Below are 27,798 nucleotides of genomic sequence, written 5' to 3' on the forward strand. Positions count from 1 at the left end.
AAATGTTTACACGTCAATATGATACGTTAGAATAGGTACAATGAGGAATAGATGTAGTTCAATAAATAATTAATGTACACCGTAAATTATTAATATAAAATTTTGTGTTATTAAATTCTGTTTCGGATATGTATTTAGTAACATTTAATAATATTAAGTCTCATAATATTAATGCTTTCCCATAGAGAAATTCTCATTTAAATAGAAGAATTCGGGAAAAATGTCTAATATCTACAAAACATTTAATTATACAACAAATGGGATAATATTATTTTCGATAGAATGAAAAAGTTAATACCTAGAGAACCAAAATTGGTAAAAGAAGTTTTTAGAGCACACGGTGGATACATTAATGAAAAGAAAATTTTAGTGTTTTTTTTTTTATTATTACTAATGAGACTTCGTGAATTGTTGATAAAATTCTCTAATGCATCATTAACTAATTGTAAATACGGAAACACGTATGATATTTATGAATAGATTCGTTATGTATTTATACTATTTTCAATCATTTTGATCATGATTTTCATATAAACGTTCAACATTATAATTCTATAATTCCCAAGGCCTAAACCAGTGGTCAATTTGCATATTACTCCAAATAATAGTGCTTGAACCAATCACTCACGATCACCTATACCATAAATACAATCACAGGAATCTCCAGTTCAATTCCAACCGAAGGGAGATATAAATTCGACACCTTTCGACTGCGAAGAGACGTGATTTGTTTCTACAAAAATCCTTGAAGGCGAGATTCTAAGTGTTCTTTATGTGACGGTACCGAAGCGATAGGATCAAGAAAAAGGTCTCGGAAAATCGCTGGCGGACCATTCGTCTGTGAGTCATCGGTTTCTGGAACGTGAAATGGAGTGAATTTTTATCGTATTGCGAAAATCCCGGCCCGAGTTCGCGGTAATCGTATCCGGTGAACGAGAGCCAAGATAACGTGTCGCTATTATGCAAGTGAAAACTACGACAACTGTAATTGCGTCCGCATGGTGGAATTTCAGCGAACGCTGGCGTAAACCTTGAAATATTATTCAAATTGCATTAACGGCGGTGGGTGTCGTCCCATTTACAATTCTGCGAATCTAGATTTCGGTTTAATTAGCGGATTTGAATTTCAGTGTGCCCGTTAGACAACGGTCGAATGTTTATTCGTGCAACACGCACGATTGGGAATTTATTGGAATCAGGTTGGCTGTTTGGAAAGTTATTTAACAGCGGAAAATGTTGAGCATTATTATATTCTGAGCGATTATATTATGAGCAATATTTCTAAGTTTAGAAATTCTCTTGCCTCTTCTTGCAGAGTGTAACATTAAAGTTCTATTACAAGTGTGCAAATTTTTCGATGAATGTAACCTACAAATGTAATCATTCCCCATGCAATACTTAGTTTAACTGCTTAAACTTCTGTACACTCTTTTTTTTTTGTAAAATCGTATTTATAAAGCTATGTACAATAATAATGTATAGCTGTATAAACGGTTTGGGTAAGCTCAAAAAAAAAACCATGGCAGCTCTGAAAAGATCGATCTGAGAAAAGGCATGGTATCAAAATGTGCTAAATCACAGCTTCAAAGTTAATAACGATATTTTAAATATCGTTAACGTTAGGGCCCATACACTATACCATTGCAACGAAACGTTATGCAAGCTCGAAACGCCGAACATCATCGATCGCCATAGTAGCCAACCTGTTAATGATAATCTAATGCAATCCACGCTAGTGGGTGATGTTGGGTCATCGGACCTTGTAGTACCCATTTGAAATTTCATCTCAAACAGTGGGTGTCGTCCGAAAGGCGTGCGTCTCGCGAATGGTTACTATTTAAATTTCAATCTTCGCGGTAGGAGCTGTTTAAACTTTCATCCTGCCGGTGGATGCTATTTAAATTTCAATTTCGTCGGTGGGTGGCCCAACTCTCGTCATCGTCGACAGGCGTCATTCGTGCGTTAATTTTTCCAGTAGGCGCCCCCATCGATCCTCAGTTTTCCCTCTTTCCCTCTTTCTCTCTCCCTCTCCATACATTCCATCGACGGATCCTTGATTTCCCGAGTCGACGTGAACAATTGAGGTTTGAAATTCCGTTCGATCGATGCCGATGCCTCGATTCCGTTCCAATTCCAATCTGGAAGTCCCCTGAGCATTCCGCGGTGGCCCAGAGAATTCAAAATTCAGAATTCAGAATTCAGAATTCAACCGTACGCGTCAAAAATAATCTGCTGACATCGGTGACAAATAATTTTCTACGTGTAGAAAAATTTCAATAGGTGGGTTCTTCCATTGCTCTGCATAGCACAAAATTGTTTATCAGCTTCCATTTATTCGATTATATATAAAATTTATTTGCCGAATTCTCAATTCATTTTTGTTTACTTCATCTTTTATACTTTTACCGTGTGTAAATACCATTTTTTGGTTATCTGTATTAATTACTGTTGGAATGCAACGACTGCCACTTTAAGTTCTTGGGGAAAAAGGTCTGTTTTTCCTTAAAGCAGAAAGAGGGTCCTAGCAGGGACAGAAAGCGGCGACCCTCAGTCCAAAAGAATAAGTCAGCCAGTACGGGTCGTTTAGTTTCGAACACTCTTCCTTCGCATTTTACATTATAATCGTTGTAACTATTACTAAGTCATACTGGTCCGCGGATACGCTGCGTGTATTATTTTTAAAGTGAATGAATCCCTAAAATAAACAGTGTGTTATAATAAAGTGTTCTATTCCTTTATTCAACCTTTAGAAGAAAATAAATTTCTAACAATTATTGCATATAGATTGGTATTAGTATCAATATTTATCTATTTATATATACCCTCCAAATTTATACTACCCTTCAAAAAGTGATCACATATTAAGAAACACCCTGTACAATCGTAGATTATTTAACAGATACACATTATCCCCAATCGTTCTAATGTTACATACAATTTTCTGCAGCGCCAAAAAACAATAAATGTCGTGTCGGTACCGGTACGTGTCGTTGCCGGAACGTGACGGTCCGTGTCGTATAGTCCGTGTCGGCGTCAAGTACATGAAAAATTATCCGTCACCGCGTATACATATATAGCGTTGGAGCTACCACGTATCTTTTACAGGAGAGATGGTCCATTCGAACCTAACCTGAAACTTCTTTCGTGAATATCTCAACACGCCTCCAATATTTTCTAAATTTGAAGTCATTTTTATAATGTAAACCGCATATAAGCTTTCGAATAAAACCAAAATCAATAAAATCGGACCACGTACAACTGAGATATCGACTTTTACTCGATTCTGTCGAGCCGCTCGCTTCTTTCGAGTACTCGGCAGCCCTAGAAAGTGTGCAAGAATCGAGGCATGGGCATTAGGAAACAACACGAAGTTCGAAGCACGGGAAAGAGGAAGGACGAGCGCGGGGGGGACGTTACGAAAAAGGAACTCGTGACGCACGTTTTCCTCACAAAGAAACAGGATCCGTGGCAGACCAGCGTAATACGGCCGTGGCTTTTCTTGCTGCACGCGCGGTCCATCAGGCGTGCACGTTACGGGGTCTTTATACGCGTCATTTACAACCGACGAACACGTTCTTCGCGGCGCCGAGGACGATGCTTATCTACGATCTTCGCGGAATCGATCGTGATAAACGGCGACGAAGATGTCGACCGATGGTTCGAGAGAAAATTCGATGTAGGACTTTGAAATCGGTCACCAATCGAATCGGTGGCACTCAACGATTCGAACATGCGAAAGAAGCAGGATACAACGGCAGACATGGTTAGATAGTTGGTAAAAATTTGAAGAATCAATTTGGGAAACATTAGGGGTGGCCTAATAAGCCTATGGCCTGATAGCATAAGATCACACGCTTTTCAACTTTCTAGCGTTTAATGGTAAATCAGAATCCTTTTTGTTTCCATGGAATTAATTACATTTGTGGTCCTATCGTAGTATACTTCTGATTGTGAGATGCAAATATATGTCAGTCTCATTTTACATCTCATTTCCCATCAATACACACCTTTACTGTCGTATGTTGCGACATCAAAGCAGAGGATTCAAAGCTCTTGTAACGTCCATATTCTAAACTGTCGAATTAGAATAACAGGACCAACGCGATGGTTCATCGAGGATCGTTTCCTTTTCACAGCAATACCGGTCGCTTAGTCGAATTCGCGTCGTCGATCGTGCGGAAAAATGGGGTCCAGGAAGAGATGCACAAAAGGCGGACAGAGAAGATGTCAAATGTTCGTCACGAGGTCACCATTCCTGCCAGACACAATGACGGGCCAAAATCCAATTAGCATTTTACGAGCGGCCAGTTGGACTGCTCTGCGCATCATTGCATGGAAATTGCATTTGCACACGGATTCGACTCGTCGGCGTTGCTTTGTCTTTCGCAACCAGCGGACGGACCAGCTGTGTGTCGCGTTGCCCGTAACGAGATTTCGTTGGTCAGGACCGGACATCCACGCGATTCTCAACGAAATAAAAGTTTTCAGCTACAGGTAAAAGGTAATCAATTTTGCAAATGTTATTCGATCGATAGAAATTACAATACACGTTTCTTTCTTTTGTTTTGGCAATATTGTGACGAATTCGGTGGTGTTATGAATAAATTTAATTTGGTCGGCAAATTCTTTTCTGAATAGAATTTAATCGATGTTTCGATTTACATTAAACAGAAGCTTCGAATAAAGAATAAAAGATTGTCAGTGATTGGTATTTTATTTGGTGTATACGAATTGTGGTCTGGATTGTTAAATGAAATTATATAATTAGTTAGGAATATGTAATTCTTTTGTTTGTATAATATTCCCGGGTTGTTTACTGTACATTTTTTTTTTCGAAGTGTCAACGAATTCAATTTAATCCGCAAATTTTTTTCTGATGTTTTATATTCAATCTGTATTACGACTTATCATAAATCGTAACAAAATTTCACAAGCTATAACGAAAGGGAGTGCTCGAGAAACGATCCTAATTAACAATTCTCGCCATTAATCGTCGATTCGCGAGGGATCGTCGCGGAGGAGAAATCGCGGAACATCGAGATACAATAAACCGTAATTAGTAGCGAGGCTAATGCAGTCCTGGCCGATCTCTAGCGCGAATGTCCGCGATATAAATCAAAACTTATTCCCTGGACAGCCCCAGGGCCACCTTATCGATCCCTGGGAGAGATAAATCGCGGGACCAACGTCTGCGAGGGTAGTAATTAGTTTCTGCGACATTAGTCATCAGTGGGACGTTTACCTCTTGTCCTCTTTGTGCATCATCCGTGCGTGCGTTTCGATTATCGTGGCAGTCGTCGATGGATGGTAAAAATACTGCCTTCTCTCCATAACAAGGTAAACCGTTCTGTTAGTAATCCCTTACCACACATAGAAGTTTTTAACAATTCTCACGAGAAATTCTTTGCTTGATTCAACAATTTTAATGGAAACACCGAGATACTGGAATGGAAATAGATAAACGAGTGGCAGCGATGGGATCAGGCTATTAGACCATCAGCTTTTAGGTACAGCAAGTTACTAAGTGTAATCTGACATCGTCTCAAAGAAATAACACTAAGGAAGGACGATTAATTTCAAGGATGACGTCGACCTAACACCAGGAACCTCACTTATAAACATTTCTCGAGCTGATTTCACACTGTCGACTCGCAACGCGATAAACCGTTACATCGGTGGCTCCTAACGCGAACAGAAGTATCTAGTAATCTTATCCGCGGAAAATTCTTTCCTGAAACGCTCAACTAACGTGTAACGCGCACACTGCGTCCAAAATGCCAGCTCAGAAACAGGATCCCACGGGGGTTAACGAGACACCGATAAATTAGCGCATATCGTCCCCTGTCCTCCAGTATCGCTTTACGTCTCCCTGGTTGGCGGGTTTGTCCCATCATCGACTACCGTTTCACCCTAACATCGTGTCGATAACTATAAAAACAGTTTGCACGGACGAGAAGAGGTAAAAGAGCGATGAAAGAAAGGAACCGGCGTCCAACGAAAGAGGAGAGCCTTCCCGATTCACACGGAGCCTGGCCTCAAACTGGCATCGTTTTTCTTCCCACGCACGAGTCTTGGCCCTGTCTGCGATGCAGCGTCCGTTGTCCCATAATCTCTTTCCCCTGGCGTCGTTTAATCTTCCCATAAATCCGACACTTGCTCCTCACGCGGGGTAAGAAAGAAGACCAGCCGGAATTAAGACAGCAGGGAACGTTAATTATCAGGGATCTACTAATGGAACCCACGTCCTACAGTGGAGCATGGCTATTTAAAAAGTGTAAAGGATGTATCATGAAAATGAGAGAAATGTTGAAAATATGCCTCGGATTCTTTTTCAGAATTAATATTAGGGGGACCAGAAAATAATGTCGTTCCTTTTACATTAAATTCAAACAAATACACTTATAACAAGTTTTTATTTTCAATCAATTATGTAATCGCCCTCGTTATCAACAACCTTTATGCTATCTGATGTGTAAATTTTCAATACCTGATCGATTAAAATTGGTATACAGTGAGAAGATAAATGATAAACAAGTATTGACATTCGCAAAAACGACATTACTTTCTGGTCCTCCTAATAAATACGATTAAATGATATATAAAGTATATATGAGAAATGATATATATGAGACACTGATTCACTATCGTTCCCATCGCTACTCGGAACGATCGATATTGATTTTCCAATTACGTTTAGCCAGCGATTAATAAAACGGTGCTCGTTGTGAAATCACGACTCGCTGCGCGATATTGCGAAATGTCGGAACGTTGAGTCAGGTTCACCAGAACGCTACTAAACAACAGCACGAGTGTCTGAAAGTGTTACGAGCATGTTTTCCTACCTGCGGAAAGAAAGGTCTGTCGATTTTTTCGCAGCTTAGGAGCGCGAGAGAGAACCTAACTTTTACACTTATTCTACATTGCTGGCAAAGCTGTCTGCCTTGTCAATTATCTGCTCTATATTACCGAATTTCACCTTATCGACTGTGTAGTACTACTTATATAGAAAATATTCAAGCTTAAGGGTTTACTTTCTGCGAGTATCACAATTCTATTATATTATTCGTGTGATTCCTAAAGACTGACTAATCTATAAAGAATCATATAGAAGAAACATATTGATAAAGGAGGAAAATTTGTAAGGTTCAAGTGATATTTTCCTAACAGTTGTATCGAAGCTTCGATAACTAAACATTTTTGCAGAATTTCCTGATTCATCAACAGTGTTTTACATCGCCCTCAAACCCATCAGCCTTATCGATCAACTGTCCTTAATTAACGAATTTTACCGATGGAGTACTACTCTATCTTACCAACTGTACATGTACCGAACATACAAGCTTCAAAGTTGACTTTCTGTCGGTCCGTTGAGTCAGGTTCACCGGAACGCTACTAAACAACAGCGGCGTAAGAGCGTCTAGAAGTGTTACGAGCGTGTTTCCTACCTGCGCAGCGAAAGGTCTGCCGATTTTTGCAACCTGGCTGCGCGAGCGGAACCCCCAGCTTTTATGCTCGTTCTACCGTTCAACCGTGACGAAACCGCATAGGTGGTGTCTGTCGCGCTGTTTGAACAGGTAAACGTCAGCAGCGCCTCGATACAACCACTCCTCGATACATCGTACCTGTGTTTACCGTTCGACGGAGCGCTTATCGTTTCTCGCGATGTTTGCGTATGCGAAACCTGACGATGAGGATTTTTATCAGAGAAATCGAACGGAACAGTAGAATTCGTTTGGAATAAATATGATTATTGAACTTCCCAGTTTTTATTTTTTAATTTGTCGGAATGACCAGTGGGAAATATATCGATAAATATATTGTACGTTGAGGTTAAATATTAACCGTTCAAGGACCAAGCTCGAGATAACTCGGGCAAGCTTTACCTGCAGAAAAAAACCACTCCTGAATATATTCGGGTGAAAATAAATACGATTTATGGTATGTAGAAGCGCAGATCACAGATGGGCAACCCTGTGTAAATTTTTGCACAGTGTACGCGAGTTGTTTTAATTTTATTTTCACGTATTACAAAAATTAATCGGTAGACATCAACTTTCAGTCTCATTTTGGGCCCGGAATGGCTTTTATGAGGGACATATATGTTCATTAAATAAAATTCGTTCATAAAAAAAATGTGTTATTTTTTCCATTTTTTAATTTTTTAATGATTACTGAAGGTGTTCATTCAGTCTCCGTGAAAGATAAATTGGAGCATCTCAATGTGTGACTGGTTTTGAAATTTATTAATATCAAATTTAATATTTTCATATTAAAACAAAATTTTTATTTTATAATAATACTGGATGTAATTTGAAATTATTAAATTTAATATTTTCAACGAAATGTTTTCATTTCATAAAAGTAATAAATGTTGTAATTAAAAATGATATAAATGATAAAAACTCTTTCATACAAATTTATAATTTATCGTTTCTTTGTTTTGTTCATTTCCTCAATTAATGTTTCCAAGATTTATTAATTAACCTACTTATTGATATTTATGTTACGAGGCACAAATATACAGTGCAGATCGTTTGAGTGTAACGATAAATAGTAATGCAACAATTCATGTATGGTTAGTTTACAAGAATTTCCATTAGGTTTACGAGCGAAAGTTTAGAAATGTAGCGATAGAAAACCGGCCTAAGAACCGATTTTCTTCCTCTATTGATTTATCCATTTCGTTTCAGTGGAGACTTGGGTTCACAGAACATTTCAATGTGACGTATTTCGAGAATTATGCCACGGGAAATGATTTCAAGGAGAAAACCGTGTAAAATTTTATAGTTGCTTTACAACCGATCCCGATGTTATTTATGTATCTTAGAAAGTTTCTATAACCACTTTGTATTACGATCTTGAGCAAAGTGTACTTTAAAAATTGTACCAGGATTTCTATTTTACATATCCATACAGATATACATTCAATTTCGTTAAATAGCTGCGAAAGTGACGTACAGAATATGTAAATTTAAAGCATCAATCTAGCTAGTGGGAAAAATAATAAATGAAATAGTTATTTTTAATATTAAATACAGAATTTTATGTATTTGAGTATAACTTAAAATTCTGTAATCAATATTAAAGATTCTTCATGCAAATTTAAATTTATGAGGGTAAATATGATATGATACTTACAAAGTATATATAATAATAATTTCTACAATAATTGTCCCAAGTAACTATGTCATATTTTGGGTAGAAAATTTGTTATATCTGAAAAGAATCTAGAAACCTGTATTAAAAATGAAGTACAAACGGTTCATTCGAACATTTTCACCTCTATTTTATTCACAATGAATTCTATCTTTGCGAAACTTTGTTTCTTGAAAACAAAAATTTATAAAATTCACGAGTTGTTGAATAAACGAATTGTTTGTAATTAAATAGGTACTATTGTTTTGAAATATCTTCTATTTTTGTATTTATTCATAAAGGTATCATCAATGAATCCATGGGGTAAATAAAATTCTCTATTAAAAATAATAAACATAAGAATAAAGATAAATACGATATATAAAAAATACAAAGTATATAGAAACAATTTTTAAATTAATTTCCATAAATAACTATTAATTTCGAATACAGAATTTTATGTACCCGATGCAGACATAAAATAAAGATTTAAATGTTGTTTGTAATACCACAAAACTAATAAACTGATCAACGAATAATACACGAAACTTGTATGAGAACTTTTTGCTCCAATTTACACGGCTTCCATCGCAGTACAATTTGATTTCTGTGTAGAACGCTATAGAATTTATCATTCGACAGTGTCCAAGATATTTCCACGCTTGCGACTGACCCGATAAGGGTGGTGCGTTTGATAAAGCAACATGTATTTTCAATTAGATTAACCTTCCAGCATCGCCTGCAAGCGCGATACATACGGCCATGTGTTTCGAACGCATTTCACAACTATCATTTTCCTCAACTCGTAAAACTGCTACCGCTAAAAGTGTGACTATTTTTACAGAGTGCCCGAAAAATTACGTTACAATTGGAAAAAGAATGCTATACCCGAAAATTTCAGCATAAATTCCGCTTTCGTGAAGCTTTAATCCTTGAAAACAAAAAAAGTAGAAAATTCGTGTGTTATAATTAAATATGAAAGTATTCTTCTTAGAATTTTGTGAATTCGTCCCCTAAACGTAAGGTTTATCACATTTTCTATAGTATGAATATATTTCATGCGTAGAAGCGACTTTGCGTGGCAATTACTGTCACAAATATTATGCAGTTGTCAAACAGAAACAGACGAAAGAAATATTCTTCTGCGATCGACTTCGGACAATCGAAAAATGTCGAATTTTTAGGTTTCTGAGTGACACGTACAATTCGTCGAAATTTATAAAATTACGAGTGATTAAGGAGCGCGTTAAGCATCGCGTACGCGACAGAAAATTTTGAGCAGAAAGAGTTTATGCGATAGAGCATGAACCACTAAACATGACCGAGGCTGCCGATAACATTCACTTGCCAACGAAGGTTAATATTTTTAAAGTGTGAGTTCCGTTCCTCTAATTATCGCAAAATATATTACGTGCAAATATTCTAGCATAATAATTAAAAATTAATAATCCACTAATTCTATAATTCACGCAATTAATAATTAATAAATCCTTTAAAGTTAAAAGGCGCATCGAGCTTTTTAAATTCTATTATTCAATCTAATATTTCGATATGAAAAGTTCCGTCTTGTAGACAGTTCTTCATAGTTACTCATTAATAAGAGTTACACCATTTAATCATAAATGAATGTAGCCATTCAAAATTACAATTCAAAAATTCGACTCACCTCGTTTCTTTCGAGAATCATGGCGACTACTTCCAAGTAAAGAATATCCTTTGGACTCACCTGAAATTAAAAAAGAAATACTATGTTAAATATATGCTACATAAAGAAATTATAAAATATAATATTCACGTATATAGGAACTCCCAATTTATTAATATCAAAGTTGGGTAAACATAGTATAGCAGTATAAGTATTTAAGATTTTTAAGTTTGTAGAAGCTTATATTACTCGATGAAACTTTTGATTAAATTGATCCGTGACTTAAAGCTATAAACTAAATTGCTATTGCTATTTGCATACAATTAAAATTGAGTACGGTCATTATTCTACTTTTACGTTGTTTGCCCGTCACGCAAATTATTATAATTGTAACTATAATTTCGCGTTGAATGAAATCTACCAGACTCGAGTGAAAGATTGCCCTAAATAACGCAATTAATTCTATTGATTATTCATTTGCAGGCAAGACGCGGAAACGGGCGACGTGGTGGGGGTTTGCACTGAAGTCGAGAGAAAATTAAAGGCTGCTCCTGCTGCGGTAAGAACTTTATTGCAGAATATTAATTTAATATCGAACTAAAATTAATTGAAATTCCGTTGAGTTAAGAATGTAATATAATATTGACTTTTTTTGGCTATAGGAGACTGTTTACTGTAATAAAAGTAACAGTCTTTTATTCTGATAGTACAGATTAATTAATTTTACTTCATGTCTATTGATTCATTGAATAAAGTGTGGAGCTTCAAATTTTTTAATTCAAGAGTTGTGAAAATATCACAAATCGTAATATTTTATTGTTACTCTAGTTGGAATAATATTTCTAGCCTCCGATTTACTTGAATTAAAACGGTATTCAAATTAAATAATAAAAATTGCAACTACGTTAGTCGTTTTGTAAATTGAGATCAATTTGTTTAAGACGTTTCGACGTTTCATTAAAGAAAATTAAAAATTGTAAATCTAAATTTCATTGGTCCAAATGATTTTTTTGAACAATGAAAATTCAGTTTCTTTTTCAATGTTTTGATACATTTTGAAGGTGTAAATAATTTAAAAAAAATTAATGGTAATTCACTTAACATTTACTGGGAACGTTCACTACTAGATAAAAACGACTACTATATCATTCATTAATTATCAACTGAATTTTAATTATATCCAGATGAATTAAGTTTAGAATGATGTAAAGGATTTCTAGGACATTCCTAAATACTGGTATTATTAGGAAATCCTAGATAATTAAAAATATTATAGTAAGAGTAGTTCTATGACCACTACATCGTTCATAAATTATTAACTGAACTTTAATTAAATTCAAATAAATTGAATTTGAATTTTTGTAAAGGATTTTCATGACATTTCTAAATATTAGTATTATTAAGAAATCCTAGGTAACTAAGAATATTTATATATATTATATATATATTATACATTAATGAATCCATATTGCTCGGAAAATTAAATAATTTAATTAGAAATTAGTAAATAAGTTAGATATAGTTACGTATAATTATAAAACACGATAAAAAATCAAAAAGAAACCAAGAACACATGGACTTTACTACTATTTTAAATCCTCTTACCCTACACTAAACCCTAATTCAGCTCCATAACGAGCAGAGAGGTTCATTGTTAGTGCATAAAATCGATCAAGAGCAAACTGCTCGACCGGAGCGCAAAACGATACTGAGGACCACAAAAACGATCGATCGATCACGAAACGCCACGATGCACTTTAGTCGTCCCGAATGTCGGATCCTGAAAAAGGCTTTGTGGAAGTTGCTTAGAAAGCGTAACTCTGACGAGGTGGAAACGGGAAAAGGATACGCGGAGAGACATTTCGCGAAAGACAGCCGAGAAAAGAAGCAACAAAAGAGACCGGACGATACGAGTTGTATGTAATTCGATTCCAACAGCCACGTGGCCTTGAACGTTCGCCAACCACCTGCTGTCCGCGGTATCCACCGGGATCTACGGTCCTGGAGTGTCGTCTCGAAGGTGACCAACCTGTGGCACACGTTGTCCAGGTGCCCGCTGATGGGAACACAACCACCCAGGAGATGTGCCTTCTCGTCGAGGCGAAGCAGTCCCCATCGGGCCCGTTATCGAGGTAGAGTATCCAAAACTCGAATCGAATCGATCAGAAGGCGAAATTCTTATCAAGAATTAGGGAGTGCGTGCGATCAGGTGTACTTTGTTCAGGAGAAGAAAATTGGATAGTTTGTTTGTTGAGTTTATAGTGCTTAGCTTAGGAGCTACTCACTATTCGCTCACATAATTTGCTATTGCACTTATCTTATTCCTTATTTTTTCGCGCTAGGCTGCTCTACTGTCCGCCCAGAAAATTGGACAGTTATGAAGCAATTTGAGTAGATATTTATCGTCTAACGAAGGATTCTCTGTTCATCCTGAGGAACAGGTGTTTTATTTTTATATTTTATTTACGTCGAGCCACCTCATTCAATATCGTCCAAAGTTTTACAACTTTCAAAGTACACTGCCTTCCTAATACGCAATATCTTCCAAGAAAACGTTATTCAGGAGTCAACTACCTCAGCCAAGCATTTTTCTTCCTCAGGGTGATATCTCGACCCCAAGAAGACCCAAAAAGACTCGAACAATCGAATCAAGCCTGTCGAACACCTCGAAGACCCACGCTACCCGCGATGACCTACTGTCTGGAATCTTGCGAGTGTCCCGAAGGGCCAGTGGCAGTAGCCAGCGAACTGCCCGTGTGCCACGCAAACGTAATCACCACTCTAGAGACCACCAAAGGTGGCTGCGAAGGGCCAAATTCGAAAATCGTCTACAGCCCAACCACCACGGAAACTAACCAAATAGCCAGCTGCGATTCTCCAGTGACCTTGATCGATTGCACGGCGACCGCAAAAGGGACATCGGCGAGGATCACTCGATGCTCGAGCGACAATGCGAATCCTCTGACCAGAAATTGCCTCGAGACTCACGTGTCGCGGGATGGCGGTTGTCCAGCAGCCACAAGCTTCCAATGTCGATCGGAGGACTCGAACTCGTCGCAGCAGGACATCCTTGAAACTCGAGTCGACGAATGTGGGCCCAGAACGTGTATGATCGGTTGCCCGCAAGGTCGCAGAAAATGCTACAGATACATGGAGTCGAGATCTAGCTGCGATGGACCGCTTGCCAGAATAAAGCAGGAACCTTGCGCTAGTATAACTGACCAAGAGATTTCTGGGAGGAAGACGAAGAAAGAAGCGTTCGAAGCCTATAGATCACCGCCAGACTGCGCAGAGAGTTGTCTAGGTGCGAAGGATTATCGTAAGAAGAGTCGCGTCGTCTGCGAGAACATCGTTCCATCGACTCCCAAAGTGGAGCGCAGAAATGGCCTGGATCCCTCCGAGGATCGCGCGGGTAGGTTCGGGAGGGCTCCTAGAAGACACGTGTGTCCTCCTAGATGCTGTTCTATCCAAAGGAGACCACGTTTCGAGTCAGAACCGAATTCTTTCGGGAATCAACGACGTCGCGAGGAGTGCACTCGACCTCAAGTAGAGCGCGTTTGTCCACCACAAACAGCTCGAGAGAAACTGAAGCTGACGTCTCAAAGCGAAACCGGTGGACCCGATTGCACGAAGCCGAAGACGCCCGCGAGAGCGGAGATCCTCGAAAGTGAAAGAGCATCGTGCGAAAAAATTCAAGGAGGATTCAACGACCACGTGCCTAGCGTGGCATCGCGGGAGCTGCTCACGCGATACAGAGACTACGTTTCCGCGAACCAGTTGGATCGCTACGAAGCCTGCAGGTCGAAGAGGAACGGGCTCCAGGACGAGTGCGTCTTGCCCGTATCTCGAGCAGTGATCGAACTGAAGAGGAAAGAAGTGGCTTGTCGCAGAAGTGACGTGGGATTAAGTAGGTCGGATGCGAGGGATGATGATCAATTAGGCGTGGAGACTCCTGCGACACCGCCTGGGAGCTTAGCATCCTTGGTCCTGGAGGACACGAAGAAATTGCCAGGGACTGTTTGTGTTTGAAAAAGAGAGAGGTGTTGTGGGATTGTTGAGGAATGAAGTGGTAACCTTGGTGTGTTTAATTATTTTTGTAGCAAAGATTAATTTATTGGATATTTTTTAGATGAATGGTTTTGGGGTTAACTAAAATAAGGAGAATTATTTATTGGTTCTAAGGACAATTCTTGATTTTGGTATAGAAAACAGAGAAAAATATAAATGATTGACCCTTTGCACTATGAGATCGTCTCTGACATGAGAAAACTAGTTTTCTTTTTTAATTCTTGAGATTAGGTGGGTTAAAACCTGCCCCATCTAATCCTTAGTTTTGAATGCAAGGTCGAATAAAGAGGACAGGTTAAAATAAAATAAAGAAAATTATTTATCGGTTCTTATGACAGTTCTCGACCGTGGTCAACAGAAGGGGAAAAACCAGTTATTAACCCTTTCTTGACCCAACTAGGGCTAAGAAAAATGAAATTAGAGTTGGCAGAGAATAAAGACACTAATTATAGGGCAAAGGAATAGTATAAAATTAAAAATCTGCCTGTTTAAAATTTCCCTACTACTACGACTATCTTTGAATTATTTCTAGGTATAAGGTATAATTATTTCTACTCTGTATAAGCTATTTAATTTGCAAAAATTACTAGTTTAGGAACGAATCAAATGTTCCAGAGTATATGCACGTCGTGCCAAAAGCCTGATAAAAAGCATCCACAGTCGAAGCCTGAGACCGTTTCGAGAGGTCGGAAACCAGCGACTGTGCGTACGAAAAGGATTCGCGCGAAGAGAATAAAATCGAGGGAACTGTACGCAGGAACAGTTTACATCGATTGCGATTGCTATCATCGAAACGGATTGCAACACGATTGCCCGCGTACTTCTTGCGGTGGTATGTGATTAATTATAAGAGATCGAATTAAACTCTCGCGTATGCGGAGGACTTAATGTTCCTGAGAAAGTATCTTTGCTATATTCTTCTCCCCCAACCTCTATGAGAAAAATATTGTTTTCTAGTTTTGTGTATTCTACGGTCACATTTTACATTTTATATTCTAACATTGTAAAATTTCCATATATGACATTAACATTTTTCTCACGATACTGATTTTATCTTGAAACGCAAATAAGGATGATTTAATTCGTGGATAATTTAATTCGATTAAATTAAAAATGACAGGATTACTTTTTAAATATATCGTCTTTGTCAAGTTTTTATGAAAAAAAACATACACTACACATATTTTAATTTCAATTGTGATTATACATGTATAGTATACATGAAATAATTTTTATTTTAATTATATTTAATCATTAACGAATCAAATAAATTCTTCTTTGCATCTACAAATTGATCACAACAAACGTGAAAATGTATATATATTTATTTATTGCTTTTAAATCGAATATGGTTTATATAACATATACGTTACATAAACATATTAACATATTGCTTAACATCTTAATACGTGAAAATGTTAATCTCGTGTATAGCAGATTTATATTGTTAATGAATTTGCTACTGCTTGTAAGCTGTAATATCAACGATCTAATATGAACAAATTGTATTCATTTCCAACCACCTTTTTTGAAAAAGTTCCACCATGCAGAACGAAACCTTGGCCCGAATGCGACTTGGCAACCTATTTTATGGGCAAATGGGAAAAGTATTACGATCACATAGACACACTGCCGCCAACATCGTTTTGTGGACCAAAAGATGCATGGCTGGCGTTTCTCGAGCAAGAGAAGATGAAAACATCAGGATGCCACGGAGAGAGCATACATCGAAAAACTAGGTAGAATCAGCAACAACTCGAAAGACATTGTATCCTAATCGTCGGACAGATTATATATGTATATAATTCAACAGTCTCCTTAAATGCACAAGTTTCTCTACGATAAGTGGACAGTAACATCTCGATGAGACAATGCTAATGCAACGATCAAACTTTTTTTATTATTATATGTAGACTCGTCAAAAAGCATACACTGGTGCTCACGAAAGATTAGAAAGAGAAAGAAAAATTTATGAAACGTTAAATTATAACAGCAGATAAACTTGACAAAAATTAAAAATTCTTTTCTTGCTCTGTTGGATATAATTTGTAAAATTGTTCAATTAAAAAGCGATTTATTAGATTTTCACGCTTGTAAATCATTTTTAATTGAATCATTTTTCATTAACAACTCTTAACGAAGATTAATGATTAATGATCGTCGTCGATTCCTTTGTGTTATGCTTCGTAAATAGACTGTACTATTTATGTTGAATCTTTGTAATGCATCATGTGTCGAATATTATCTCTTGCAAACTAAACTTGCTCTCTTTTCATAATTTTAATAATACTTTCTAATTGTGTACATAACACCGTTTGTGTTTATAGTAACTCTTTGAGTCAACAATTTTATTTCCGCAAAATTTAAATTGATCGATTCTATGAAATAAAAAATCAGTAATAAATGATAACGTCATAAAATGTCTGCTTTCAAATTTACTCAAAATTGACAACCTCAGAGTGAATAATATTTATAACTATGACTTCTAATACAACTTGTAAATGGGATGAAAGAAAATATGTTCAATATTATCTGAAGTTAATATTTATAAGACAAAATGAAAAATAAAAGATAAAAACAATTTTTAATCGAACAAGATTTATTCGATCAATTATTATCGATATTATTTTATTCCATAGCAAGTTGATTCTACAAATATAAAGTTACATTTTCAAAATTCATGTCAATGCTTCATACGAATGAAGCTCTTCACAGTTAATTTTATTAAAAAATACCAGCTATTTCATTATTAATTAACGCACAAGCTTTAGTCCACGTATATTATTCCTATTAATCAAATAATCGCGACTCGATTCTTTAATCCAAAAATAAAGAGTGAAAGCGTATTCGATGGAACGAGTAATGAATTATTCTCAAGCGAAAAGGTAGGAAAACGAATACGAGTTACGCGTCGATTAGAAGAAAGGAGAAGTAACTAGATATTGCTGACTGGACAAACAATCACAATAGGAGCTCGACTAATCCGTATGCGGCGCAGGAAGCATCATTTGCGGCTATTTATGCTCTGTGATTCTTTCCACGTTGAAAACTCGTTACTAAGAGAAACAAATGAACCGTACGTTTGTAGCGGAAGCCGTGATACATAGTAGCTTCTCTGCCAAGAATACTGCTTTATTTCCGGCACTGGGGAAATGGAATACCAAAATATCTCGTATTTCTGCTCGAAAGAAGTCCATAGGAATTCAATTTAGGATCGCTGCGTTTGGTACGGTTCTGAAATGTAAATTCCTTTTGGACGAAACGATGAAAAATGCACGCAAAGCCACGATAAAAATCACTGACAATCTATGGCATGGGAATACTAATAAGTCAGAGATATCAAAATTATTTCCAATCGAAAATATTTTAAATTATATGTTTCAGCGACTAATTAGAATTTATAATATTTAGTAATTAAAGAACAAGGCTTTTAAATTTGTAGAAATTGTATTTTGATGTTATTGCAGTTGTTATTTCCTTTTTAATAAAGAAAAACATTTGTAAACACCTTATGTTGTCTATTATGATTATACAGTATAAAGAAAAAAAATATATATATATGTCGAATTAAGTAACCTCCTCCTTTCTCGAAGTCTGTTAAAAGATACGTATTTCTGCAAAGTGTTATATCGATATTATTATGTAACCTTATTAAACATTAACTACATACATTTTGGTATATGTTTTATATTAGTGTGTAATTCATTATTATCCAATCCATACGAATTTTTTTTTTAATTGCTCTTGGTGTAGGCTATTTAGTTCGCAAAGATACTAACAATGATTATTTATTTATAAAGTCTACATACGTTTTGCACGCATCTCTCATCATAGAATACGATTTGAATGCCTGTCAAAGTCCGTTCAGTTATTACACATACACGTATCAGAATTAGACGTACAGTCTAATTCTATTAACGCAAAAATACAAAGTCTGTCCGTTTAAAATTTCTCTGTAACTTCCCCGCCACTTTCGTCCAATCCAAATTAAACTTATTTTACTTGTATTTCGCGTTCCAATGGAAAGTATAATCTCTCCAATTCGCAGAAATACCATCTCTAATAATTATTTTAAGTCTCTCAGCACTCTCGACGCTTCCGTTCGTCTAGGAATCGAATAAAATACTTCCTACGCTTGTAGGGTAGGAAGCGCGCCCGAACCTAATCTATTCAAGACGTCTGCATCCTCGCCTCCATGGGTGGTTTAAAAATGGCGAGGTGGATCCACCGACTGGATTTCGTGGATTAAAAGGAACGCACGCGCGGAGGCGCCGGAACGACTCGTGCCGCGCAGGAAATAACGGAGCGTGATCCGTGCTCGTGAGTGAACGACTTCCGGCGCCCGCCACCGTTTGCATATCCAGCATTTGCATAGCGACGACGATATCTGAATAAAAACGGGAAGCACTTTGTTCCATCTAAAGTGGTCCGGGGTATCTTCTGAACTTCGCGCTGTGCTCGTTCGACTTCCTTCCAGCCGCGAGAATCGATTACCGTCGACACTCGTCGAAATTAGGAAACTGCTGCGGCCAGACAGTATTTTTCGACGAATAATGCGCGACGAATAAAATCAAATTGTATCGAATTCAACAGTTACTTAGATTACATGAGATATGTCACATAGTTTTATTTGAATAGTAGTCGACGAATAAAATCGAATCGAATTAAATTGGACAGTTATCTAAATAACATAAGAGATGTGTAATGTTTTTTTATAGTTCAAATTGTAAGTTATCCCCATCACATCGTTTCACCGATCACATTTCACCTATCTTTCTCGTTAATTGTCACAGCTGTGTATCAACCGTGTTCAAATCTGAAAGGGTCTATTTGCACTTCGAATGAGGACCCATCGGCTCATTTTCATCGGAAAAACCTTGCTAATTCATTGGCAATATTCTTACAAAAGCATCTACCGCTGTCCATGCGGGGTAATATTACAGCAAAGTCATACCTTGAACAAGGTCAGGTCATTGCTTGAACAAATATTGTTAATAATTAATGTAGCTATTATCAGAAATTAATTTTTAGTTATTCCAGCTAACAGATATAACGATATAGAAAAATTTCTCACGATTACTGTGTTCGATGAATACTTATTCTGAACCGTGATTCTTATTAATATTTAATCGAAGACTGAATGTTGCTATATGCATTGTTATATAGATTTAGATTAGCAGGAATATAATTATAGGAATATATTATGTATTAGAAAATTGTGTACAATTAATTTCGCTCCATTACTGTTACAGCATCAATGTCTAAGAAATTAGATTGTCTATTTATGTAAACACTGCCACAGAAAATAATCGAATGCAACTCACGAAAGAAACTTTTAGGACAACCTAATATTAACATTAATATATATATATATATATATATATTTTTATTGCAAAATGGTAGTAAATTTTCACGACTAAACTATCCTGGACGACGACCAAGGATTTTCCCGTCCCTTTTCACAACCATGACGAAAAAGAAGATCGTATCTGCGACGGTCCGTGCCTAGACCGTGGAGAACACAAGGACACGGGAACAATTTTCGAGCGAGGAACTTTCGCGTCGGAAGAGCTTAGAACGGAGACGCAGGAACAATGAAACGAAGCCAGAGAGGAGACTGGAGGAGAGACGGAGACGTCTAGGATATTCGAGGGAAAAGGAGATAAAAGAGAGGCACAGGCAAGCTCAGGTACATTCCAAGTGATAGGGAATTTAGGAAGAACGGAGAGGCCACGTGAGATCGCGACGTGAGTGGAACAGAGACGATGAAAAGGAGGAAGAATGTTTGCCGTGGGATCGAAGGAAAGGATAAAGTGGATGGAAGGCGGAAGATCTAATTTTTGTATTGAACGAGACACGAGATACCGTAGGGTTCCTCGGCCATGAAGAGACTCCGCGTCGCGGGACACTATAATTTTCTGGAGTACACTTTGCGACGGCGGTAATGTTTCTGTTGCTGTAGGAATTCTATCCCCAGTAACCTTTTCTTTAGTCCGCATACTAATGGCTAAATTATGTTCTCTAGGGATGGAGGGGAATATTTTCGGAATGTAAAAATTATTTTAGTCTCGATATACACGATGTCACTCGCTTTATTCTCTGCGATACAGATAACTTGAACTCAAATATTCGAGGTGGCGATTGTGGGAAGCGTTGAGTCGATATCTCGGTTATTTATATTTCGGTATATTTTCCGACACAATTACAACAAAGAAGCTCGAAAAAACTTACAGGTCCTCGATCATAGATTGAACGACAGCGGTTGAAAACCGGCTTACTAAAATACAGGAAAGGCAAAACTAATTTATTATTAACGCAAAACTGATCTTACAGCTCAGTAACCAATGTAATCAAACCCTAACACAATCCCGTAGCTCAGCGACTAATGTAATCAAACGCAAAATGTATCCATACTCGTTCACGTGCGTTTGATTACATTTAAAAATGAAAAACGAAACCAGAATGGTTTTCGACCATAAAATACAATATATGGCAATCAGATTAGCCCTTCAGTAAAATTGTCATAACATCAAAGAGAACTTCAATTTATATTTACATTAACATATTCATATTCATTTGCATAGACATATTTCTTATTCCATCAGAAAAAGAAATTTAAATATAGTATAAAACATAATTGTTCGCTATCAACATCTTGAGTAATAAAAAGCCAATTAAGCATGGTTGACTAGTGTTTCAACAAGAAAGATGATTAATCGTACTGGAATCTCGGCTTCTAATCTTCGTGTAATTGCTATCATAAACACCAATTAATGTTCTAATTAAGATATATAAGTCACGATTTAAGCATTCAACGCGTGACGGGGTTACTTTCACTTCTAGGCGCAGATACAGATTCAGTTGCAGAATATTCTAGTCAAGGATACAACAAGAAATATTTAAATTGTGCTTCAACGAGCTATGGCAATGCGTTTATTTAAATAAGGTGAAAAGAAAGCTCCGTAGCGAGGAAAAATATGTAAATTTGACGAAACTTTAATTTTCTAATTGACATGAGAACGTTTTGCAGAAAAAACAAATAGAAACAAATAGAATAGATTTGATCGAGGGGACTCGACCAAGAAAAGAAATTTAAACTACTTTTGAAGAAGTTCTAAATTCAAGTTTTTAATGCTTTTAACGTAATCATTTTTAATTCATTTCTATTTATACTTCCATTTTAATTGCTTGACTTGTTTGAAATAAAACTATTTGCTATTAGAAAATAATCGTTATTTACACATTTAGGACGAGAATCATTTAATTTTCAGGAAGCATTTTCAATAATTTTACCAGAAAAAAAGACTTCGAGTGCAAAGGATTAATCTATTACTCGTTATTCGCAAACATTTCATCTAATCACGGATTTCGTCCATTTGTGTATGCGTTCGAACGTTGAAGAAGAATTTCTAGGAAAATCACGCGATATGTCTGGCAGAACGCGTTAGAAAGTATGATCGCGGTGAAAAGTGGGAGGAGGAGCGTTTATGGCCACAACAGCGCGTAGCGTGAAAGAGCTTAAGTGGTGGTCTTTAAGTGGAAATTGATTTGCTTGCGTAAGAAGAGAAGACTGAGGTGAAGAATACGGTATCACTTTGCACGGTCAACGATCCGAAGAATGGAACGCCTTATACGATCGACCATGATCTTCTCTTCCACCTTGTAGGGGGTGTACCACCATTAATGGCCGTTCATACGCTCTCTGCCACACGCATAGACGTAGAACTCGCGAATAGTGGACAGAGACATTTAAGGATACTCGTTTCGCGAGTGACAAATATTTTTCTTCTCAAATGTAATATGTATATGGTTCTGCAGCTGTTCATACAAATTCTATTACCGTATAATATAGTTGGCTTACAATACACATTTTGTTAAATTTATGTTTTTGTAAGTTACAACTAGTTCTTTGTTGTTTTTATTTTACTGCATAAATACTACTGTATAAATTTGTTATGAAGCATATTTTTTATATTGATTATTGTATATGTCTGAATTTATTATTCAGTTTGTGCGAACGACCCATGTCCGTGCTGAAGAATTTAATATTTCATATTTGTAAAGAAAACTTTTGATAAATGTAATATTACTTGTATATAAGATAATTAATGCTCGTATTATTTATTCAGTTTTAAATTACCGTTGAATCTTTAATCCTGTTTTTCTTGCGACACTGAATTATTTCGAATGAATTGATATTTAATCTTATATGAATTTTCAATAAATAATGTATATTTACAGATTTGTTAGATACAAATATTTAAAAACTCACATTTAGTTGGGTCTAAATAAGTTTTGAATTGAGATATTTAAAATAGTAATCGTGAATTAAAGCAAAATATAAAAGAGTAATTTAAAGTAATAATAAATTTGATGTAAGGAGATGAAATTCATGATTTGAATAAATTGATATTAAGGTTATTGGAAATTGAGTATACAATATGTGTACTCTGAACCATCGATATTATCCATCAATTCAAAATTAATATATTGTAACTATTACACAGTCAATGAAAGATATTTAACAAAACACCTTTGAATTATAATAATTCCATATCATACGTAATAATTAAAATAATGCAATATTTGAAACATACATTACTTTGTCTGAAATAAATTCATATTCAAATTCATTTTCTCCAACGCCACTATTGGCATCTTCGTGAAGATGTCGCCTGAAATCATCGATGAATTTTATTTCAAATAATTAATCAGAATGATGATTAATTTTACGTTTCAATAATTAAACTAATTTAAATAGTGAACGTACAGATATGTGCCAGTATCCTGAGTCCATGTTTTGCACTCCTTATAAATTCTGTTGCATAAAGATCATCTTTCACGTTTAAATAAATATATTTTAACGATTTAAAGTGAAAGCTAAAAAGAGCATAAATTTAAAAATAGAAAAAGTGAAATTTTACAAAATTACAATTCAAGATTTCGCAACGGTATACAATATTATGCGGATATTCAATTTTATTATCAGAATGAAATTGCGAGATGAAAATTATTCCTACACCACTGGGTGGACACGTAACGCACAACATGTGGTGGATGGTGCCGATTGCTTTTTATAACGGGTCATGCTTGCTTCGCGATGTGAACGATAAAATCGAGATACATATTTGGAAACACTCATTCTTCGGTGACAGAGAAAGAACTGTATATGATTTTATATACATGCAACAGAGTAAAGAATATTGTTACTATGTGTTAATAATTAATAAGAGTTGTATGCACTTTTACATGTACTATAATTTATCTTCATATATCGAACAAAAATAATGCGGTCACTCTTTCTTTGTTATATAGAAGCAATAAGAGTGACGAAATAAATAAATTTGCTGAAGTTTCAAGAGCATAACATTTATATTAATCGTCCCATTGTCTTTTCACAGCTATTGTTATAACTGGATTGCGGATTTTGATGCAACATTGAAGTCTTTGTAAACGTACCGACAAAAATTGAACGTAAATAGGAATTTATTTTACTCTGCACATCTAATTCAACTTCACTTTTAATATTTTTTTGTATTATTGCATACTATGTGCATTTTGTAGCTACTTGCACATTAAACTTTCCTATAAATGCATAAAAATTCGCTGTCTAGTCATAACTATATTTTACTTTTCGTATGCTGTAAGTTTGAAGGTGTACACAATAAAAATAAAAATTTGAATCGAGTCTAGAAAATAATGAAGTGTACATAACGTTTGTGTGCTTGTAATTTCCCAAGTTTCAAACTGACACCGTTAGAGGCGCCACGTGAAGAAACCTTCTACTAACCATTCGTCGATAAGAGCGGAAAAACGTATTTCCATGTTTCCGACCAGACTGAATTCACAGCAATCGGTAAAGTCATTTCCTAACACCTTTTTTACAATAGTATCTAACGGTTGTTGCCATTTAAGTGTAACGTGATTCATTGTTTCTGTACACAGCTGTGGAGTTCAAGTTCAATTCGTGAGTGAACTCGATGATTATATTTAATTACAAGTAAATGAACTACTATGAAAATTCATGGACTGGTTTCTGAATTTATTTTACAGATTATTATACACTATACTTTTTTTTAGAAATTACATGTGTACGAGTACATTAAAGTAATTAATTATTCCAGAAATTTTTTGTGAATAAAAAGGTATAATTATTAATCAAGAAAATACTCGTAGTGCTTAATTAATGAGGTATGATAAAGTATAACGAAGATGCAACTTTTCTCAAATAGCATTTTTATACTATTTATGTGGTATTTCCTTGATAAATTATACATGTACAATATCATTTTTAATCTAATTTTAGTAAATTATTCCTTTACATGTAATGGATATACATTATTTTCATTTGCTTCGTTAATAAATCTCACGTTTTTAAGAGAAACAGTGGGAAAATATTATTTCTTATTATGCAACTTTAAATAAATTCTTATGAGATGCGCAGATACTTCGTTCATTGACTGTACGTTCACGCTCTTTAACCAATGATAAACCATAATAACCATTTTTTGTAAGGTTAATATCCATTTAACAACACTTGCGAAAATTTTAATTTTAATCTTCCCGTCCTTCCAACTCGATAAAGGGTTTTCCACTTCGTCGCTGTTAACGCAATGATGACAAAAAAACATTCGTAATTTCGTGAATGGGGGAAAATGCGGCTTAAACGCGAAGGAAAAACACCCTCGAGCCTTGCATACCAAAACTCCACTGGATACGCCACCCAGAAAAAAATCTAATTTCACTGTGAATAATTAAAGTTTCCTGGGGCGCGAAAGGGTCCAGAACGAAAGTAAAAACGTGTTGTCGCCTACCGCCCACGCTTTCGTAAATTTTGTTTTCGTGTCAGCGATTTCGTTATGCAAAATAAAATTGAACTTGATGCTTCCGTAGAAACACAGAATTTAAGAACTAGTTACTCGGTATAAACATTATTAACTGAAATATATTTAATGTCTGTGTTGTGCATAAAATAAAAATATTTATATGATTTATATGAATAAGACCTACGATAAACCAGAGGTCGTAGACCGTTACTATAAGTGAAATTGCAAGTATTATTTAAAATAATAATTATTATACTAATTATATTGTACTTTAGAAACAGAAGAAAACTAAGATACATACACACATCTATATATACAGAATTTGTTAAAAAAGTGAACACCATGAATCCATACTAATAATATAAATGCGAAAGTAACTGTCTGTTTGTTACCTTTTCACGCCAAAGCCGCTGAACAGATTTCGACAAAATTAGGCAAGGAGATAGATTGCACCCTGGGAAGGACTGGGCTATATTTTATTTTTATAAACATAAAGTATCAGAAATCGAAATCTCAATGTTTGTAAATAAATAATCAGAAATATCGATTGAAATCCAGAAAAATAACTCAAGCGGAGACGAAGAACAAATTTTAACCGACAGCGATATTTCCACGACACTTTATTACTAGCTCAGGAAATACAACAGACACGCACCCATACATACAGAATTTTCCGCGTTCTTAGATTCAAGGCCCCTTAAAATCCCCCAAAAAATGAAAATAATCCAAGCGAAGAGCAAGGACAAATTCGACTCAACAGCCATATTTTCCCTTCATTGTATTCATCAGACTGGAAAGCATAAACGCAACGCTCAGAGCTGGAGCCTTGGAGAATGGAATTTTCTGTTCGACAGAGGACGCCTGAGAGCGTCGAATTCCTCGAAAAAAAAAAAAAGAAACAAGGGAAAAGAATTGAAAGAAACGAGGGAAGTTCGAGACGAGGCGTTTCTATGTCAGCCTCTCCTTCGCAATTAGCTTAATTGTCCGCGTAATTAGACGATCCTGTTATTATATTCGCGCCTACGGCATTCCACTGTTGGTAACCTTGCGGTTAATTCCTTTTTGTCGATACGACGCGCACATAACAATGCCTATTAATAATGCCAGGCACAGGACACGCGGACGTCGTTCGAACAGTAAATCAGGTTCTTATTTCGCGATCATCGCTACTGGCATGAGGTGTCCACGTAAATATGTGTCCCTTTTAAATTAACCGTTTAACAAAGTACCAGAAAATTGTGACTAAATTTTTATTATTACATGTACGGATCAGTAATCAACGTGCGGTGCTTGCAATGATGGCGATAAATTCAAGAAAAAGTAAATAAATAAATAAATAATACAGCGTGTTCAAGTTTTTGAGGGAATTTGATCAAACTTGGTGTTTTGGTATTGATATTGAATGAGATTTTTACTTTTCACCTATTGTGGGTCCTCTTTAGTTGGGCATCGCATTTTATTCCATAAAAAAAAAAAAAAACAATAAAATGCTATTTCTCTTTTTTGTTTGAATAAATAAAATTCGTATAAAATACACGAAATCGATGTTTTAACGGAATTTTCAAACGTGAAATAATATTTGCAATTTCAATTCTATCTTCCCTGCGCAGAAATTGAGACACCGCGCGAACAACGTTGAATGATCGATAATAATAGCTGCCGCCTAACAGTGTTAAAGGCATGCATGCAAACCACAGTTCTCGGTCAATGCACTTTCGAACTCCGTGCAGACTTCCTGGTATGGTTTTGTTTTGGATTTACCAAAAATTCGACTCGATTTAATGGGAAATATTGCTTGTTGATATTAAAAGCCGATCGGCAAATATAACAAAGGAATGTTTGAATTTACCTTTTTGAATTTAGAATTTGGACACGATTTTTGGTCAAGTATCATCAATTAATATTTGTTTTATAATCAAGTTTGGATAAATTGTTAACGTACGATGCAAAATAAATTAGGAAGAAGCATTTCATAGGTTAATAACTATACATGAATATACAGCAAGTCTACAAATATCTATGTATATTATACGTCATGAAATTATTGAATTTGAAATATCATTTTGGTTTCGATACTAACAATAAACTAGGATGAATCTATTTATTCGTCAAATTATTAATCAA

General features: G+C 35.8%; 1 protein-coding gene across 4 annotated transcripts in view; it reads right to left on the bottom strand.

The window, feature by feature from the left end:
- The window catches only part of LOC128881096 (disabled homolog 2-interacting protein), a 161,027-nt gene that overhangs the window by 89,825 nt on the left and 43,404 nt on the right, over positions 1-27,798 (bottom strand). For 3 of the 4 annotated variants that reach the window (XM_054131819.1, XM_054131821.1, XM_054131820.1), the window contains one exon: positions 10,802-10,861. The exons of the other annotated variant lie outside the window; for it this stretch is intronic. In XM_054131819.1, coding sequence (XP_053987794.1) covers positions 10,802-10,861 — 60 coding nt within the window. The remainder of the gene's footprint in view (positions 1-10,801; positions 10,862-27,798) is intronic. 4 annotated transcript variants of the gene reach the window in all.

Source organism: Hylaeus volcanicus, chromosome 8 (assembly GCF_026283585.1).
Source record: "Hylaeus volcanicus isolate JK05 chromosome 8, UHH_iyHylVolc1.0_haploid, whole genome shotgun sequence".
NCBI lineage: Eukaryota > Metazoa > Arthropoda > Insecta > Hymenoptera > Colletidae > Hylaeus > Hylaeus volcanicus.